The 18586-nt window shown below is 47.0% G+C and overlaps 1 protein-coding gene across 1 annotated transcript in view; it reads right to left on the reverse strand.

The window, feature by feature from the left end:
- Nucleotides 1–523: 523 nt before the first annotated feature.
- Nucleotides 524–18586, reverse strand: part of WDR90 (WD repeat domain 90) — a 41274-nt gene continuing 23211 nt past the window's right edge. The window contains exons 24-43 of the mRNA XM_083414079.1: nucleotides 17920–18048; nucleotides 16592–16725; nucleotides 16433–16470; nucleotides 14917–15048; nucleotides 13847–14029; nucleotides 13472–13572; nucleotides 13020–13122; nucleotides 12203–12324; nucleotides 11649–11808; nucleotides 10682–10872; nucleotides 9631–9799; nucleotides 8924–9035; nucleotides 7724–7895; nucleotides 7264–7386; nucleotides 6906–7086; nucleotides 6671–6801; nucleotides 5211–5354; nucleotides 4580–4699; nucleotides 3050–3134; nucleotides 524–1581 (exon numbers count right to left, since the gene is read on the reverse strand). Coding sequence (XP_083270205.1) covers nucleotides 1394–1581; nucleotides 3050–3134; nucleotides 4580–4699; nucleotides 5211–5354; nucleotides 6671–6801; nucleotides 6906–7086; nucleotides 7264–7386; nucleotides 7724–7895; nucleotides 8924–9035; nucleotides 9631–9799; nucleotides 10682–10872; nucleotides 11649–11808; nucleotides 12203–12324; nucleotides 13020–13122; nucleotides 13472–13572; nucleotides 13847–14029; nucleotides 14917–15048; nucleotides 16433–16470; nucleotides 16592–16725; nucleotides 17920–18048 — 2718 coding nt within the window. The 3' untranslated portion in view covers nucleotides 524–1393. The remainder of the gene's footprint in view (nucleotides 1582–3049; nucleotides 3135–4579; nucleotides 4700–5210; nucleotides 5355–6670; nucleotides 6802–6905; nucleotides 7087–7263; nucleotides 7387–7723; nucleotides 7896–8923; nucleotides 9036–9630; nucleotides 9800–10681; nucleotides 10873–11648; nucleotides 11809–12202; nucleotides 12325–13019; nucleotides 13123–13471; nucleotides 13573–13846; nucleotides 14030–14916; nucleotides 15049–16432; nucleotides 16471–16591; nucleotides 16726–17919; nucleotides 18049–18586) is intronic.

The following is an 18586-nucleotide window of genomic DNA, read 5'->3' on the forward strand; positions in this document are numbered from 1 at the left end:
GGCAAATTTGTGCTCACAAAGTTTACACTTAGTGTTTATCCTTATCATGGTCATGGCTGGTTTTTTGTGTGTGATTTTATACAGCAAACTGCTGGAGTGTATGTGTGTGTGTGTAATCCCTTCTGGTTCTCATATAGTCAACAGAAAACGTAGTAAAGAGAACCATAAAATCAAAATTTAGTATTGGGACAGATGAGCGAGGAATAATTTCGGTCTCTCTTTTTGGGGGGAGAGGGAGTAATGTCCAATGTGTACATATTCTTAATGCTAAGAATCAAGAAACTCATCCTAATCCATATGTACAGCAAAATCACATCTTATACACATTTAACTTGCGTGATTTGAACCTTACGCAGTTGAAAGCCAGCCAGTTGAAATCAGACAAATTGCTTGCACCCATGATGGGAGAGCTTAAAAGCTCCTTTTGCATAAGGTTTTCCTGGCCCAGAAAGAGCTCTTAGCTCTCATACTTGCTTACTGGGTTCTGGGAAGTTCTTGTGGGGGAGTGGTTTGAGTATATGTGTTTTTGCGTATATGCGCCAGCCCCGGATCTTTACCCCTGTGCAGGACGCAATCGTACTGTAATACATAACAAGTTATAGTTGGGTATAACGAGCTCAACTAATATATAGTAAAAAAAATAGAACGAGATCATCTCTTCGTCAGCATTTCAAAAGTGACATTCTGGAAGAGTATCTAAATGACCACCGCTGCTCTTCATGAGGGGCTGGGCTATTTCTGAGTGACCACTGCCCATCCTTCAACCTCAAGGGGGTCAAGGAAGTGTGAAAATGCTGGTGTGTTGGAGCCTGATCCTGAGCAGCTTAGGTCACCCAGTCCTAGAACCTTCCCATTCAGAAAATGTGGATGAGGATATGCCCTGCTTGCTTGAGAAGTGGCTGTTATCAGATCCCTGCATTGATGCCCACTGCATCCAACAGGAAAGAGGGCAACAGACCCCCCCCCCCATAAAATCCAGGCATCAACCTACAGCTTGCCTGCCCCAAATTTCAGGAGCTCTGATCAAGCTAGCTGTCCTACCATGGTGAAAAAGGAGAGAAGACAGCCAGAAGGTAGGAAAAGGTACGAAAGGGGGACTCCTTCCCGTCCTCCATCCCAATATGAAGAAGAGGGGGGCATTGGCATTTTGGCTCCCAGTCCCTTCAGGCTCTGGCTAATCGCCACTGACCATTTTCACTTCCTGGAATGTCAAATGGAGATCATGGAACAGTCCTGCCTGGGTCCAATAGGAATGGTCCAATGGGGACAGCTGTGCAGCTCCTGGGCATTTTCGATTGCTGAACTCAGAAACAGGAGGCTGGAGCTGATGCACAGCATCGGGATGGGGAGTTTTCAGGGCAACCCTGAGGTAGCAACCATGTTTGCATCCGACTCAACTGGTGATGGAAACTGCTTTCTGTGTTCCTCTACTGTGGACCTCCCACACCAGGATCTCATTATAGGAAGCTGTGAAGAGGCGTTTCCCAGAAGGGGTAAACCGGCAAAGGCACACAGCATCATCGTGGCCCAGGTAGTCTCTCTCGGCCTTCTTTGGGTGCTCGATCAGCCTCAACATGCGCTCTGTAGGGCAGACAAAGCCACAGGCTAAGAAAACATCCTTTTATAAATCAAGGACAGTGCCATTCTGCATTTGAGGGATGTGTACATGTGTAAAAATCATTTGCCCAAGAATCTCAGCCAGGGTTGGCGTCAGGATTTTCGAGTTCCCCAGACAATAAATCATCAGGGTGCCCCACCCTCGGGGGGGGGGAGGGCAGAGACATTAGTAAAGAGCACCCAGGAACCTTCTGACCAGATGACTCATGCAAGCGAGGCTACATTGCTCTGAAGGTCTTTTTTACCAGCCATATGAAATTGGTCATTGCTTTGTCACCTGAGGGCAATAACAGAACAGGTTTTGAAAGAAAAAAAGCAAGGCAATGCAGTGCCAGAGTTGGAAAGCTTTGCTAGCTTCCTTGGACCTCCTCGGTGGGCTCCCTATGGGCTTTTAGGCAAAGCCAACTGCCCGACTTTCTGCTCCCTGAAGGTGAGAGTGATCTCAAGTTTCTAGGCTTAGTGACTACGAACGTATGCTCAAAAGCGTGAGAATAACACTCAGCACCAATGAAGTCTCCTGCAGGTCCATTCCTATGCACAACTGGGATGGCTTTAAAAAAGGATGAGACAAATTCATGGAGGGTAAGGCTATCAGTGGCTACCAGCCATGATGACCATGTTCTACCTCCACTCTGAGTACCCAGGACTCATAAGTGAGGAGAGTGCTGCTGCACTCAGGTCCTGTTTGTGGGCTGCCCATGGGCACCTGGCAGGCTCCTGTGAGAACAGGATGCAGGACTAGATGGGTCACTGGCCTGATCCAGCAGGACATTCTCACAGGTGCCCCACCTGTCTGATAGGCGATAACACTTCTGTGGGGCACTGGAAACACAAAAGGGGAATGCTCCGTGCTAGAGCATCTGCCTTGCATGCAGGAAGTCCCAGGTTCATTCCCTAGCATCTCTAGGTAGGACAGGGAGAAACTCCCAGTCTGAAAACTTAAGAGTGCTGCTACCAGTCAGTGTAGACAATACTGAACTAGACGAACCAATGGTCTGACTCAGCATAAGGAAGCTTCCTATGTTTAGTGCTGTATTTCCAATGCAGGCGGCAACTACACCACTCTTGACAGCCATCCAGCTTCAACTTAACTACTTTCATCACAGGAGAGCCCCATCACCTTCCGAGGCAGCTGGAAGTGCCATAGATATTTAAGTAGAGCATATGCTTTGCATTCATAGAGGTCCCAGGCTCAGTCCCTGGCAGCTTCTCCAGGTAGGGCAGGGGGGAAACCTCTACCTGAAACCCTGAAGAGCTGCTGCCTGTCAGTTTAGCAATACTGAGCAAGATGGACAAATGACCTGACTCCATGTGAGGCTGTCTCCTATGTTCCTATGCAAGGTTACTTGGCTCGTTCCATATACAGGACTGCCTTCCCAGGGGTCTTTGGACACTACCCCCACCTGCCCATTGGGGTCTTCTGAATACCCACCACTGAAGCCAACGGCTATAATGCAGGCAGCAGGAGACAAGCTTAGCGACGTGGCAAAGTACGGCAAGGAAATCTTCTCTATGACCTGCACACAAGCGAGAGGAAAAGTCCCAAAGAGTTAGAATCTATTGCAAAATGAAGAGGAGGTGTTATTTTTGCAGTGTGGAAAAGGCTGCTTATTTTTCATCCCAATACACACCAGGAAGGCATAGGAGGAGAAACTTCTCCCTGCAGGCATTTTTGAACAGAAAAATGTCCAAATGAACAAAGGAATGCACCCTCTGTATGTGTGGGCTTGCAATAAATGTTGCAATCTGCTCTAAGATGCAATCGGATTAATGTGCAAGAATGTGCAACTAACAATTGCATCATCTTGCAGAGGGCACAAAGGGTGGAACCCATTAGGCTGGTCAATTTGAGTCTGCAAAACGGAAGAAGCCATCACTTCTGCAGGAAAATCTTAGGCATTTGAGAAAATGCAAAAGGAAAGAAAAAGGGTGGGGAGAGAGTCAACCCCCCAGATATAAGTTGAGTGGTCTATTGAGAAAATGGAGCAATCCATGGGTTTCTCTGTCCCTCTCCATTTCAGCTGCAGTTGGGGCATCCAATCCTGCTCAAGTCTGGGGGTGGGCGGAGAGGCTGGAAGTTATACAGCGTCCAAATCTGTTGAACTGCAGTGACCTGCTACATCTCGACTTGCTTGGCGCTGCTTTGCTTTTCAGTCAAACCCTATGAGCTAAACAGAACAAGGAGAAGCTCCCTGTAACATTTCTGGTGCTAGGGCATGTGGCATTTTTGAGACTAAAGGCAGGGGGCTACAAGTCTCCATGCTTCTCCCACAAAGGAGAAGGGTCATGGCTCAGTGACAGATCATCTGTTTTGCACGTGGAAGGTTTGGAATTCAATCCTTAGTATCTCCAGGAAGGACTGGGAAAGACTCCTGCCTGAAACCTTGGAAAGTCACTGCCAGTCAGTGTAGACAGTAATGGATCAATCATCTGACTCAGTATACGGCAGCTTCCTATATTCACCAAACCACAAACACCTAGAGACTCAGGCAAATAGCCAGAAATTTCTTGTGTATGTTAGTTTTGCATATATAACAAACATCCCCTGCTGCCACAGCCTGAAACTGTATAGCCCAGGAACATATTAAACTACTTTTTGTTATTTGCTGGTCTTTCTAGCTCAGCACTGTCTACACTGACTGGCAGCAGCTCTCCAGGATCTCAGACTGAGGTTCTCTCTCAGCCCTACCTGGAGATGCTGGGGACTGAATCTGGAACCCTCTGCATGCAAAACAGATGCTCTAACACTGAGCGACAACTCTCATATGATGTCAGGTTTCTGCTTGTCTAGTGGAACAGCTAACAGAGCTAAAATAGACCCACAACAAAGATGAAGGGAAGCGTGCCAGCACCACCAAGTCCACGGCTGAGCCAATAACATTAGGCTCATTGGTCAGATGCAACTCCAGCAGTCCTGCTGGTAGAACACACAAGATCTCAGACAAGCCAAGATATGAGGCACCTGTTTCTGTTGCAGGCTGTAGAAGAGGATCTCCTTCTGCAATCCAAAGCCTGTATAAGCAATCATGCTTCTGTCCCAAGGGCAAAATGCTGCTAGGCTGGGAGGCAGAGGGTTGGGTACCTGGAGGGGAAAGGCAAAAGCACGAGTGACAAGGCAGGTGTGCATCATTTGGAGCTAACCAACCTCCAGTTCAGGGCTAGCACAAAGTTAATGAAATCTGAACAATTATTTCTTCTGAGGTGTGGAGTGGAGCACTTTCCCCTCTTCGAAATCTGGAAGCTGCAGCCAGAAACCCTTCTAAGCATTTAGTGCAAACTAAGCCTGCCATTTGAATAGCTCTTTTCCACAAAAAATGAGGAAATAGAAACTAGTCCTTTATTGAAAGCCAAAATTCTACAGATTCTTTGTGACCACGGTTTTCTAGATCTCCTGAGCTACACAGCTAGCCTCGTCCTATATATTCATTTGGCAAATGCCAAGAAGGCACACAATCTGCTCTTGCTTCTCCCTTGTAAAATTTTCCAGCCTCAGGAAATTTTAACAAGCAACACTACAAAACACACCATATGCTGAAAAGCTTATTGCTCAGCTCCTGAGCAGAGGACTGGAGGCTACAGCAAGATATCCTCACCTCGGGACCTGTAGGAGCTGGGAAGCTTAGCCAGTCAATGAGCTCACATTTGTCCTTCATCCAGTCAGAGACCCAGACACTGACACGTCGGTCGTCACTTGCGGCCAACCAGAGATCATCACCTTCAACGCCAAGTTCTAAGTGCTAGAGGACAGGATACCAAAATGACAACGGCTCTTGTTTTACACATCTGTTCTCTGAAACTGCTGGTGCAGGGCATGATGACATACCATTGTAAAGGTAAAGGGACCCCTGACCATAAGGTCCAGTCGTGACTGACTCTGGGGTTGTGGCGCTCATCTCGCTTTATTGGCTGAGGGAGCCGGCGTACAGCTTCCAGGTCATGTGGCCAGCATGACTAATCCGCTTCTGGAGAACCAGAGCAGTGCTTTCGAACTGCTAGGTTGGCAGGAGCAGGGACCGAGCAACGGGAGCTCACCCCGTTGCGGGGATTCGAACCGCCGACCTTCTGATCAGCAAGTCCTAGGCTCTGTGGTTTAACCCACAGTGCCACCCGCATCAGTATCCGTATCCATTGTACGGATAAGTAAAAAGAAGGGAGTAACAAGGGCTCAGTATAAATCCAGAGTGTGTTTGTGTCTTGAGGACTAGCCACCCTACTGCTGCTGAATACATAATGTGCAATAAACGTAAGTAGGGAACAAGAGAAATCATTAGGGGTACAGCACTGGTTACATATGCAATAATACAATTAGAAAATAGTAAGAGATTGGTTAAAATGGTATACTCTATTTTTAAACTGCCTTTCTCTACTGAAGGTTTTCCAAATCATAAGCATGAAGGCCTAAATTACTTGGAGAACACAATACTTGGAAGGAATATCTTTCCTGATACCAGCTGGCCCATGATTCAAGAGCTGCAAGGGAGGCCCTTTTGTTGCCTTGTTGCTGGATGTAGTAAACTGTACAGTGATGCACAGTAGGATCTTCTCAGCAGTGGCACCCTGTTTATGGAATGCTCTCCCTTCTGACAGCACGGTCATTGTTTATTGTTCAGTGACAGCTGAATAAATACCTCTTTGCTAGCCTGCTGTACTGTGCCAACTGGTTTAGGAATTTGTCATCAAATGTTTTTACATTTAATACTGCAATTCCCCCCCCCCCCCCAATTTGAACTGAATTGTTGAGTCTTACACATGAGTCTTAGTGGTTGAATTATTGCCTGGCCTGGAGTAAGACAAACCAACAGCCCGAGTCTGGATGTAAGACAAACCATGGCGGCAACAGCAGGACGGAGAAAGGAGTGCAGCGCCTGGAACCTTTGTTCAGTGAAACCACACATTTGCTCATTCACTCTAAGTCGTGGTTTGGCTTTGTGTTATGTGCAAACTGGGTCAAAGTGGCTTACAGCACAGATTCAATTAAAAACCAAATGCTAAACATCCATTGATCTGCCAGTGAGGAAAGGTTGTTCGGACGTCACACAGATTTCTGTCTCACTTGCTTTCTTGTGCAGTGGATAACATTGATAGGAGATGATCGGTGGTCAGTCAGGACACGAATGGTCATCCCTGTGCGTGGACTACTGACAGCCATCATCCCATCCTTGCCTCCAGACAAGATGATTTCCCCTAGAGAGTGAACGGAGCACAAAGAAGAGGGGAAAGAGACTCTGGGGTTGCCATCAGGGGTTGGATGAGGCAAGATTTGATTTTGGCATCTAACAAGGTCCTACCATCTGCCGAGTATCCAAGTGCGGTTACAGCCACCGGGTGGGGGTGTATCTTGAGTTCCATCTCTGTCCGGGAAACGCTGAACACCCGGATGGTGCCATCACTGTACCCTGCCACAATGTGCTGGCTTTCTGCCCCACTGACAGTGGTGGCCACTGGGCTCCACGCCAGGCAGAGGGAACTCTAGAGGGGGAGTAAGGAACATATTGGGAATACCCATTGGTTCTTTCTGGCACAACACCACAAATATGAAACTTCTGGACTAGGAGGTTAGGCCATCAAAAGAGTCACTCAACTCTAGTGAAATCTAGGGAAAGAGTAAGTGGGTGTTGTGAGACTGCATTTCATCTCGGCAGTTACCTGATTGAGCACTTGAAACTGCACCACCAGCTCCAGGCTGGCAAGGGACCAAACTCTCACGCTGCCATCCTCCCCACAGGTAGCACAGTGAGACTCTCCAGGGCTGAAGGCCACCTCGCTAACCTGCAGTGGCAACAGAGAGGATTGAAGAAGAAGAAGAAGAAGAAGAAGAAGAAGAAGAAGAAGAAGAAGAGTTTGGATTTGATATCCCGCTTTATCACTACCCGAAGGAGTCTCAAAGCCGCTAACGTTCTCCTTTCCCCTCCTCCCCGACAACAAACACTCTGTGGGGTGAGTGGGGCTGAGAGACTTCAAAGAAGTGTGACTAGCCCAAGGTCACCCAGCAGCTGCACGTGGAGGAGCGGAGACGCAAACCCAGTTCACCAGATTACGAAGGTTTGATAAACTTCTAAGAAGATGGTCTCTTTACCATCAAGGAACTGCTTACAAAACCTCTTACCTGGTTCTTGTGCCCACTAATCAGCCGGATACTGGTGTTGTCTGCCCAGCTGACGTACCACAACGTCCCTGCCGTCGTGCCAACAATGCCCATATCCATACAGTCGTCGAAGGCGGCACTTACAATGGTTCCATCCAGGGTCATTTCCTGTTCCAAAAGGACTGAGCTAGATCTACAGGGAGGGAAAAGCAGAACAATAGATCACACTCTACCTGGGCTTCAGAGAAGGGGTGGGGAGCCTTCTTCAGTCTGAGGGCCACATTCCCTTCTAGGCATCCTCCCAAGGGCCACATGCCAGTGGTGAGCAAAGCCAGAGGCATGATGTGAATTTTACCCTTGTACAGCAGGCTAGTTACTACACACACTCCAACTCTCCTCTGTGTTCTCCCATCCATACAAGGAAGAGGCATTCTCAGATTTCAAGGATGCATTCCAGGCAGGTACAAACCCTCTGGGTAAAAAGACAGTGGCGGAGTGTTCCAAGGGCCAGAAAGAGGGGCTGGGGCTCATGGGAACTGCAGTCCAGAGCATCTGGAGGGCACCAGGTTAGGCGAGGCAACCCTAGATGCTCTGTTTACAATGAGGCCCATGTAAGAGCCGTCTGTATTCAGCTCTTCATTCCACACAACATGACTGTCCACTACAACTTTGTCATGCAAATTATCAACATGACGCCTAATATTCATTTGCAGACAAATCAGGAAAGACTCATTAAGCCACCTCAGTTAAGCAAAAAAGATTCTTTTGCCTTGGGAAAAGTCATTTCAAACACAAAATACTCTTCTTTAAAGAGCTTGTCAAAGATAACCGCCTAGGAAAAGTGTGAAAGCACTTGCTGGTAAAAATATAAAGGAGCTGCCGCTCTCCAAAATCAAAAAATGGCTCATTAATCAAGCTTATCTTGTAATCTGGCCTGTAATCTGGGAACTGTTGGCTCTCCAGATGCTGATGAACCAAAAAACCCCATTAGCTCCAACAACCATGGTCAGTGGACAAGGATGATGGGAGTTGTAGTTCAGCAGCACCTCGAGGCCGAAAGGCTCCCCACCTGCCTGCGATCATGGAACTGATTTTTAAAGTATGGATGCTGTTCTCCCTTCCACCCACCCACCCACCCACCTAGTACAGGCTTCCTAAGTGGACATCTGAATTATCACCTCTCTCTAGGGCTAAGCAAACCTGAGTCAGATGATGCATTACCTGGCACTGGAACCTTTTACTCTCAGCTCCTGAACCGCTGCCACTGACCACAGCTGAATTCTTTTGGTGTTGCTGCCGCTGACTAGCCTGTCTCTGTGACACTGCAGCACCCCTAGACAAGTCAAGCGTTTATTCTGGTTAATGGCTGGGTTTCCGCCTTTGAATGTTGAACAGCTGCAGAGCTCTCTGGTGATGTCAGCGCCATAGAGACATCCCTTCCAGAGATCTTTGACTTTCCAAAGTGGAGCACTGAGGGTACAAACCACAGGACTCTTTTCTTCCAGCCTTCGCTACTGCAGCTCCCACAGCCAATGACACAAACAACTTTGAAAAATCAGCAGCAGCTTGCCAGGGTGGCTGTGGGAGCTACAGCAGTGAGGGTTAAGGGGTGCTTTATGGGGGGAAAAAATGACACAGACAACATAAAAAAGTCTTAAATCCAGCCACAATCAATTCTAGCATCTGAGAATAAAAACTGGGCTGGACCAAGGTGCTAAGACAAAGCCAGAACATTTCTCCAAGTAGCTTAGTACAGTCCGCACAGACGGCCAGGGTTTCAGATAGGGCACATTCCCAGCTGTCTGAAGATGCCAGGGATTGACCCGAGACCTGCATGCGAAGAAGAAGATGCTCTGCCAATGAGCCATGCCCCTCCCCTGCTTCTCCTGAAAGCTTGGTTGTGTGAAGACAGCTGCCCAAAGACTCACCAATCTCCCCCTCAACAGCTTCCCATGTCATGAAACAACGATTCGTCTGCATGTCCCACGCACAGATCTGTCCCGTGCTGGTCCCAGTGTACAGAAGGCAGCCAGCACTGTAGCACAATGAGGTCAGCTCCACTGGACCAATTGCATCAGGGACAGGGACTCTGTGAACCTGAAGTCAGAAGAAAAGTAGTGTCAGCTGGTGCCTTGGGAGCTGTTTATGTCCCCCCGCTGTCAGCCTTGAGGATGAACTCCTAACCTTTTGACTCTACTCCTTTTCTGGGTCTCAAAAACATGGGTAGGGCCCAAGGGCCAGGTTCTCTTGTGGGTAAACAACTGGGGACCACATGTCATGAAGGGCCTGAGGCAAAAGTAGGTGGAGCAGCTATCCCAAACCTTGCAGTAGACTACTTTCTGCACACATTCACCCACCCACCCTTTCTATCCACCATCTAGGTAAACAAGAGGCATTATCAGAGTTCAAGGAACACATTCCAGCCAGTGAAGGATGTGGCCTTTGGAGGGTTTGTGTGGTCAGGGGAGAGTCCTGAGGGCCAGATTAGGAAGGCTGGTGTCCCATGAAAGTATAAAGACAAGGAAAAGTTTCTTACAGCTCTTTTTATTTCAGTCTTTACAGAGAGAGGCTATAGAACCCAGCCTCTTGGATAATGGTGTTGTCCCAAGTGAATCTCCACCACCCCCCATCTCTCCCACTTCCTCATTTGCCATCCTCTTCGAGCTCTTTGTTCTCCTACTTTTAAGGCTCGCCGTGTTCTGGGAGATGGAAGGTCTGGAATGCTTTCTAATGGCAACGTGTCAGCCAAGTTTTGCTCTGGTTCTCCCAGGATTTCCCAACTTCTCCCCTCATCTGCCTTTGAGCTGCGACCTCCCTCAAACTCCTGTTGTAAATCTATACTGTCTTCCTCCTCCTCCCCCCCCCTGGAATGGTCAGAATTAGGGGGGGGGGGGAGACAATCTCCACCATTCCTCCTCTGCCCAGTCCCTGACACCCACCCCTGCTGTGAAACACCAGAGTGTGACGCAGGTGAAGTACCTTGAGGCTAATGTCAGCCCCCTGTCGCTCCGTTAGCCAGAAGGTCACTGCTCCCTTCCCCACGCAGGCAAGGTGTCCCGCAGAAAGCGGACTAAAAGCGATTTCGTGGACTGGCTCCGAGACGCGAGTGGATGACATCAGCTCATAAGTGTGGACGTTCCATAAGGCAATGACTCTGTCAATGTAGTCCCCTGGGAACCACAGAGTACGCATTTCAGTGTGCAAAAATACATCAAAACGAACAAACCCTTGAACAATAAAAGCCAAGATGCTGTTCAAACCATCTCTCCCAGCCCCACCCTAGCCTGGGGAAGAGAAGATTGACAGCTGATATGACTGCCATCTTCCAATAACTTTAGGGCTGTCATGTGGGCAAGCTTGCTTTTGGCTGCTCCAGTGGGTAGGACCGGAACCAATGGATTCAAATTACAAGAAAGGAGATTCTAACTAAACATCAGGAATAACTTTCTGAGGGTAAGAGCTGCTGGACAGTGGAATGGGCTACCTCAGAAGTTGGTGGACACACCTTCATTGGAGTTTTTAAAAGTGAGGCTGGATGGCCATCTGTCAGGGAATCTTTAGCTGTGATTCTTGGGTTCCAGAGTTGGACTAGATGCCCCTTGGAATCCCTTCCAAACCTACCACTCTATACCTGGAGAGTCCAAGGACTGAACCTCGGACCTTCTGCATGCAAGGCAATGCGGCCCCTTTCCATTTCTGGCCTTGCTTTAATGTGCCACAGTAGCAGCAGCTTGTGCAGATTAAGTGGCAGCAGCAGCTTGTGCAGATTAAGTCATCTGCAGTGTGCAAATCCAGTATTTCTATAAACATGATTAACGGGCCTATTTTATTTCAGTCTCATGTAGGAGATTTTCCTTTTCCTTTTTCCCTGGGAGAAAAATTCTAGGTCTTTCAACACGAAAAGCTTTCCCAAATGCCCTGTGTGCTCTTCTCTGCTTATGCCCACCTAGAGTAGCAAGGAGGCAGTCATCCCGAGAGTACGCCATGGCTTGGACTTGGGTCTCGTGATGGAACAGAACCTTCTGGCAGGATCCATCCTGGACATTCCAGATGCGAATTTGGCAGCGAGACTCTCCACGACCTTGACCAGAGGCAGAAGCAAGGGCCTGCGGGGATATTAGTTCATTCGTTTTATTAGTTAGCACTTTTCTTATCCTGCCCTTCTACTGACCTGGAGTGCAATCTGGGCAGCCAACAATACAAATCACTAAAGCAGCAGCAGAGCAAAGTGGCAGCCCGCTTTGTGTCAGGGGCATGAACAAATACCCAAATGGCAGACCAAAAGCTAAACACAGCCTAAGGCTCAGCGAAATGCTTGGCAAGCACATTCTTCCTCCTCCCGTCAGTGAGGAGAAAAGGGAGCAGAACATTCATAGCCCACTGGCTGTTCAAAAGCGATGTGCCTGTCGCCAGAAGTACGCACTGCATTAGAAGGAAAGCAGGTGGTTTGTGCTAGTCAGACCACCCAGATATTCTTAATGGAAACAGGAATGTTTGTACCTGAGCATCATGGCTAACAGCTAATGTTGAAATCTCTTCAGGGTGACCAAGCCAATGCTTCTGGAATCCAGAGTGCAGGTCTTCGACAATGAGCAGGCAGCCACAGCTGTAGGCGAAGAAACCTAAGGAGAGAGAAGAGATTGCATTCAGTGCTTGGAATTCTGCATGCGAAGGATGGGCAAAGCCACAAACCACCAAATGCAGTCAAGTTGGAAGTAGAAGCCTGCCTGGATCCACCATGTGAAAAAGCAAGCACCCTCTGAGTGTCCGTGGCCTAGCAGGCTTTTACCTTCCAGTATCTCACTCAGCCAATTATTGCGTCTCCCACGCTTCCAGAGAGTAATAGAATTATAGAGTTGGAAGGGACCACGAGGGATGTCTAGTCTAACCTCCTGCAATGCAGGAATCTTTTGCCCAACATGGGGCTCAGGCCCACGACCCTGAGATTAAGAGTCTCGTGCTCTACCAACTGAGCTAGAGGAGATAAGCCAAGGGAGGTAAAAGAAGGAAGACGCCTGCTGCTGAGAGACCTCTCCTCCTCTATCAACAGGGCAAACCTCTTCCTCTCTCCTGGGATGTCAAGAGACAGCTTTCACAACAGAGCATGGCCGATGGGATGAGCAACTAGACTCTAAGACCAACTGATTTCAGAGGGTTTTGCATTCCAGCCCTGAACACACTACATAATTTCAATAGAACTGATTTTCTTATAATGCATTTCTGACAAAGATGCCAGCTGGTTTGGTTGTCCAGCTGAAGGTTTGGGTACAGAAGATTTACAGATTTTGGAATCTCAATTCGCAAACGCAGACTATACCTGTATCTGGATTCCAGACCATATTTCCCCGGGCATTCCCATTGTAGCCAATGACTGCTTTTAGTTTCAGGCCCTCGTTACTAGTTAGAGCAGAGGAGAATACCTAGAAGACAAACATGCACAGCTTCAGCATAACTTGAGAAGAGATTCCAGACATGTCTCTCACACTGCCTCGAGAAAACTTGACCATGTGCAAAAGGGGCTCTCAAAAGCACTGAGACTCTTATTTTGCTCAGAAACCATTTCATCAAGTCTTGAGACCAGACCAGTATCGCTCTGAACACCAGTTGCTGGGATTTTCAAATGGGGGGAATCCTGTTGAACTGGGGTCTTGCTTGCAGACTTCCCATGGGCATATTGCTGACCACCGTGAGAACAGGATGCTGACCCTAGATAGGCCTTTGGTATGATTGAACAGGATTTTTTTATGTTTACACCAGGCCATTTCTTACCTTCTGGGGTGCCGATGTTTTGAAACGAGGGGTAAAGTGCCTGTAACAGTCTGGGCGGGTGTTGTTTTGGGGTTTGGATCCTTTGCTTTCCTTTCTACTTTCTAGCACGCAAGAGAGAACAATTGGAAAGTATCTTTTAGCACAGAGTTTATGACAGCATTATTTAAGAGCCATTGTTATATAGAATTTTAGCATGTTTCCCAATAAATTATTATTTACAAGCTATGAAAATTGGTCTTAATACTTTGCAAACTTGGGAAACGGATGAAGCATACAATCAAACCGGATGTAGTAACATACATATGGGGGGAAAGCAAGGATCTGCTATCTTGAGAAGAAGAAAAATTAGCAAAGCCACTGTACATGTTGACTTACCATTCCCTGCATGGCTATGGGGTCTTGGACAAGGCTGAATGACTTCAGGTTTCACAGCCAGAGAGTCTTCACTAGGGACAGTGCCCTTCAATGCAAGAACTAACCGGACTTTATCCTCATTAACAGGCTCTCTGTAGCTGCCTTTCTGATATCTTTCCTTCTCTTCTTCAGATTCAGAAGTATCTGAAAGACAGGGAACAGGGGAAAGTGACTGAAAGAAGAACAACAGCCCTTTGTGGTACATCAGCTTTTGGAGCTCAAGTATAGCAATGGAACTGAAACACTTTAGCTTCAGTTCTTTCATTTAGGTACTCCAAAATACAAAGCCCCCTGAGAACCATGCCTGGAACAGAGACCAGGCCAGTTCTGCAGGGCAAGTCCCATGAATTTTAACTTACACAAAGTGTGCTAAGGATGAAAGTGCCAGAAAGCAATGGCTACTTCCAGCCTTCTGCCTGAACAGAGAAGGAATTAGATTGATGTTTCATCCAGTTTGGTTAGAGTGCTGTTCACAGCAAGCATTAAGGGGGAGGGTCATATCTCAGTGGTCAAGAATCTGCTTTGCATGCAGAAGGTCGCAGGTTCAATTCCCAGCACCTCCAGGTAGGACTGGAAATGCTCCCCTGGCCCAAAACTCTGGAGAAACGCTGTCAGTCAGTGCCTACAATACTGTACTAGATGGTCTGACTCAGAATAAGGCAGTGTCCTGTATTTGGATAACTTTTCAGTGTTTGTTTTATGGGATGCAATTGATAATCCTTACCCCAAACAAACGGAAAGTTCACCTAGGCAGCTGCAGATGGCAGACAGCTATAGGTGCCGTAGGTGGCAACAGGAAGCTTGTATCCAATGTTAAGCCTACTCGGAGTAGAGTACTTGAAATTAATGACATTACTAACTTTGATTTATTAATAATAGTAAAAGTTAGCTGGATACAACCCACTTTGATTAAGCATGGAAGGGAATGAAAATAACAAGTGGCAGACAACAATGGGGATGGGGTTCAGGACGCCTGAAGGATTTTAAGGGGCTGACAAAGATTTGTTTTATTTGGAGTGCTCTCTGCTCACCGCAATGTCCCATTGGATGGATGGAGCTGAGCTCCAGACAAGGCGGGGACACAATGGTTGGCCGAGGAACCACCTGGCGGGGGATATCATTAGCCCCAGGCGTCAAATCATGTGACCTTTCCAGATTGGCTTCTGTGAATAAAGAAGAGAAAAGGGGGGGGGGGAGAGTGAGAGGCAGGGTGGTTTAATGGTTAAAGTGCTCAACTGGCACCAGGGAGATCCAGGTAAAACATCCCATAGTCATGAAGTTTACTGTGTGACCTTGGACTAGTCATTCTCTGGTCAGCCTAGCCTACCTCCCTGAGAGGATATAAAGGAGTGGGGGAAGACAAAACCTTGAACTAACCTGAGAAAGGATAAGATACAAATATAGAGAACAGAAGTAACACCTTTGTCACATCTTTTGATGGTTGTAGTTGTCAACAGCTCTAACGTCTGTTAGGGTTATTCTGAAAATGGTTATGTCCCATTTTTTATTTTTTTAAAAAACTTTGCCCCCCCCCCAGTCAAAATAGGAAACTTCCTGAATTTTAAAGGTCATAGTTATTAGCCCAAACCATTTTTACTGGTCCCTCTGCCCCATATACAGTAGTACCTCGGATTAAGTACTTAATCCGTTCCAGAGGTCCGTTTTTAACCTGAAACTGTTCTTAACCTGAAGCACCACTTTAGCTAATGCTTTTAGCCTGCTGCTGCTGCACCACGATTTCTGTTCTCATCCTGAAGCAAAGTTCTTAACCTGAAGCACTATTTCTGGGTTAGCGGAGTCTGTAACCTGAAGTGTATGTAACCTGAAGCATATGTAACCCGAGGTACCACTGTATCAGGCATTTGGTCCCTAAAAGGAAATAGCCTTAACCCTCCCTCCCTGCTCTGCTCACCTGGAAAATCTCTCTACTTGCCAAAGACAACCAGGAAAATGTCTGTCTACAAATCTGTGTCAAAGACATACACAGATGCAATGGCAGAGTTCTTTAGAGACTACTGTACTGATGAACACCCAGTCCAAACCCCCTGATGATCTCTCGCAGAGGCTGCATGTAGATGTTGAAAAGCATGGGGGAGAGGACAGAACCCTGAGGCACCCCACAAGTGAGGGCCCAGGGGTCTGAACACTTACCCCCACTACCACTTTCTGGACACGGCCCAGAGGAAGGAGCGGAACCACTGTATAACAGTGCCCCCAGCTCCCAGCTCCTCTAGACAGTCCAGAAGGATGTCATGGTCAGTGGTATCAAAAGCCGCTGAGAGATCCAGCAGAACTAGGAAACAGCTCTCACCTTTGTCCCTAGCCCGCCGGAGATCATCGACCAGTGCGACCAAGGCAATTTCAGTCCCATGATGAGGCCTGAATCCCAGACTGGAAGGGATCCAAATGGTCGCTTCTTCCAGGTGTGCCTGGAGTTGTTCAGCAACCACTCGCTCAATCACCCAGCGAAGTAATGATAGCTATTTCATTGTAAGACAGCTGTGGGATTTTGCAAGTAGCATAACTTAGCAACAAATGCAGACTTACCAACTCTGTTAGAATCTGAGGACTCGGAGGAATCGATTCTGGAATGGTAACAAGTCCAGAGTTTAAAAGACAGGAAAATGAAAATGCAGGTGTAAATATGCAGGCACCTATCATATTTCCAAAGACAATTGCTTTAGTGAGGAAACACTGGGCTCTTACTCATCCTTGAAGGACTCCTCTGCAAACACACCTAGGAAATCCCAGAGGAAGATGGCATCTCCAACACTGATGACTTGCTTTTGGTCAGGGGTGAACCTCACCTGCTGTATTGGCTCAGAATGGCCAATAAACACCTGGAGAAAGAAAAGCAAAAGCAGATTGTCCTTTGTCAGCCACGGCCTCTTGGAACTGCATTGCAGAGCATGTAAAGACAGGGGGACCCAAATTATTATAGTTATACCATGCAGACTAGTGGTTAGAGTGTTGGACTAGGATCGGGGGAGAGCAGAGTTGAAATCTCCAGTCAAACATGAAGCTCCTCTGGTTGACTTAGGATTTCAAAATTTCATTTTCAGGGGTGTTTACAATGGCAGCTTCGGTAAATATATTATTGCATATATTTCTGGCAGCTCTATCCTTTTGTTGTTGTTAGCAATCTTGATTAGATGTAATTATTTCCAAACAATAAGTGAAATGAATAAATGAGAAGTTATAGGATGAGGGCTCAAATCCTAAGCATGCACCCTAGATAATATGTCGCACTGAACATGGTGGGACTTACTCCTAAGTAAACATGCATGTGACTGTGCTACAGAGCGACGGCACTGCAAGCCACTAAAAAGATAGATGCAAATTTTAATCATCACAGAAGACAAGCCAACTAATTTTTCTATCCAAATCACACCTGGTATGTTCTTTAACTAAATTTGCACCCCATCTCAGATCATTCCAAATCACTTCCTTTTCAACTGATTTACACTACGTTTTTCAACAGTCTGCTCCAAATCAATTCAATTCCCCTCCAATTTCCCCCACTAATTTACTCCCCAAATTATCTCTAGAGAAAGTCATCCTATCTTAATTTATTCCCTCAGATTAATTTCTTATTCAGTAATCAATGTATCCACTGTATTCAGAATTATAACATGCAGAATGAAGTGGGGGTTTTTTCTCAACAACTGACCATTGCAATATATTTACATCTTTATAGGTTTGCTTCTTTTCAGGATTCCAGTCAACCATTCTATTCTCTCCTTACAATTTCCCTTTTTTTCCTTTTCCAAGTGAGGTTCAACATCCAATGTCTGCTGAACATTTTCACCTCTTCTTAATCAGCTTCAGGGAGTTTTGCACCTCTTGGGTGTTGTTGTTCTCCGAAAGATATTCCCCCAAGCACAACGATAGTTCTCCCCCCTGTTTGTTTCTCTGTGGCCCTGTTCTGGCTCCATTTCATCACTTGAATGTCCTACTATGCTGTTCACTGTACAATCTAGCCTGAACATTGACAACTGGAGGGGAAAAGACTGCCCTGCTGTTGAGTGTAGTACCTGAGAGTTGACATCAAATCTCATGCCATAATCCCACACCTTGAGGACCCTATCGCCAGCTGTCAAAAGAAACCGGGCATCGGAGCTGAAGGCCAACGAAGAACAAGACTGCTTATGCACTTGTGGGACCTGCAATCAAGACAAACCACCGCCAATATTGAACCCATCTGTTTCCACCAAAAAGACAAATACACTGAGAACAGACACAAAGAAAAGAATGTTTGTTAAAGAGATAGGAAGTAATCAAATAAGCGGAGTTATCAACCCTGCGAAGAGATTTATTTAAAAGTGAACCATATCTAGTGTCAACATATCAATGCTTTAATCTCCTAGCTACTGCCCCCACTATTACGGTCCTGGGTGGGGTCCAGGTAGCATTGGCAATGGACGCTACCATTTCAGAAATCTTTTGTGTGTGTTTTTGGACCGAGCCATTATGTGGTTGCTCTACCAAGCCATCCAACCAAACCTAGCAGAGAAGGCTGCCCTAAGGAAGAGTGACTGCAGGCTCATGAGTAGGTTTTTGGTCAAAGTCTGAGCAGTGCTCTGACACATCTTTGAGAAGCGCATCTCTATCAGTCAGGATGACAGATCCACTCAGGAGGGCTGCTACAAAGGCATCCACTGCTGGGACTAAGGGACGCGGGTGGCGCTGTGGGTTAAACCA

The sequence above is a fragment of the Podarcis tiliguerta genome (assembly GCF_965153285.1).
Source record: "Podarcis tiliguerta genome assembly, chromosome: 14".
In the NCBI taxonomy this organism is placed as follows: domain Eukaryota; kingdom Metazoa; phylum Chordata; class Lepidosauria; order Squamata; family Lacertidae; genus Podarcis; species Podarcis tiliguerta.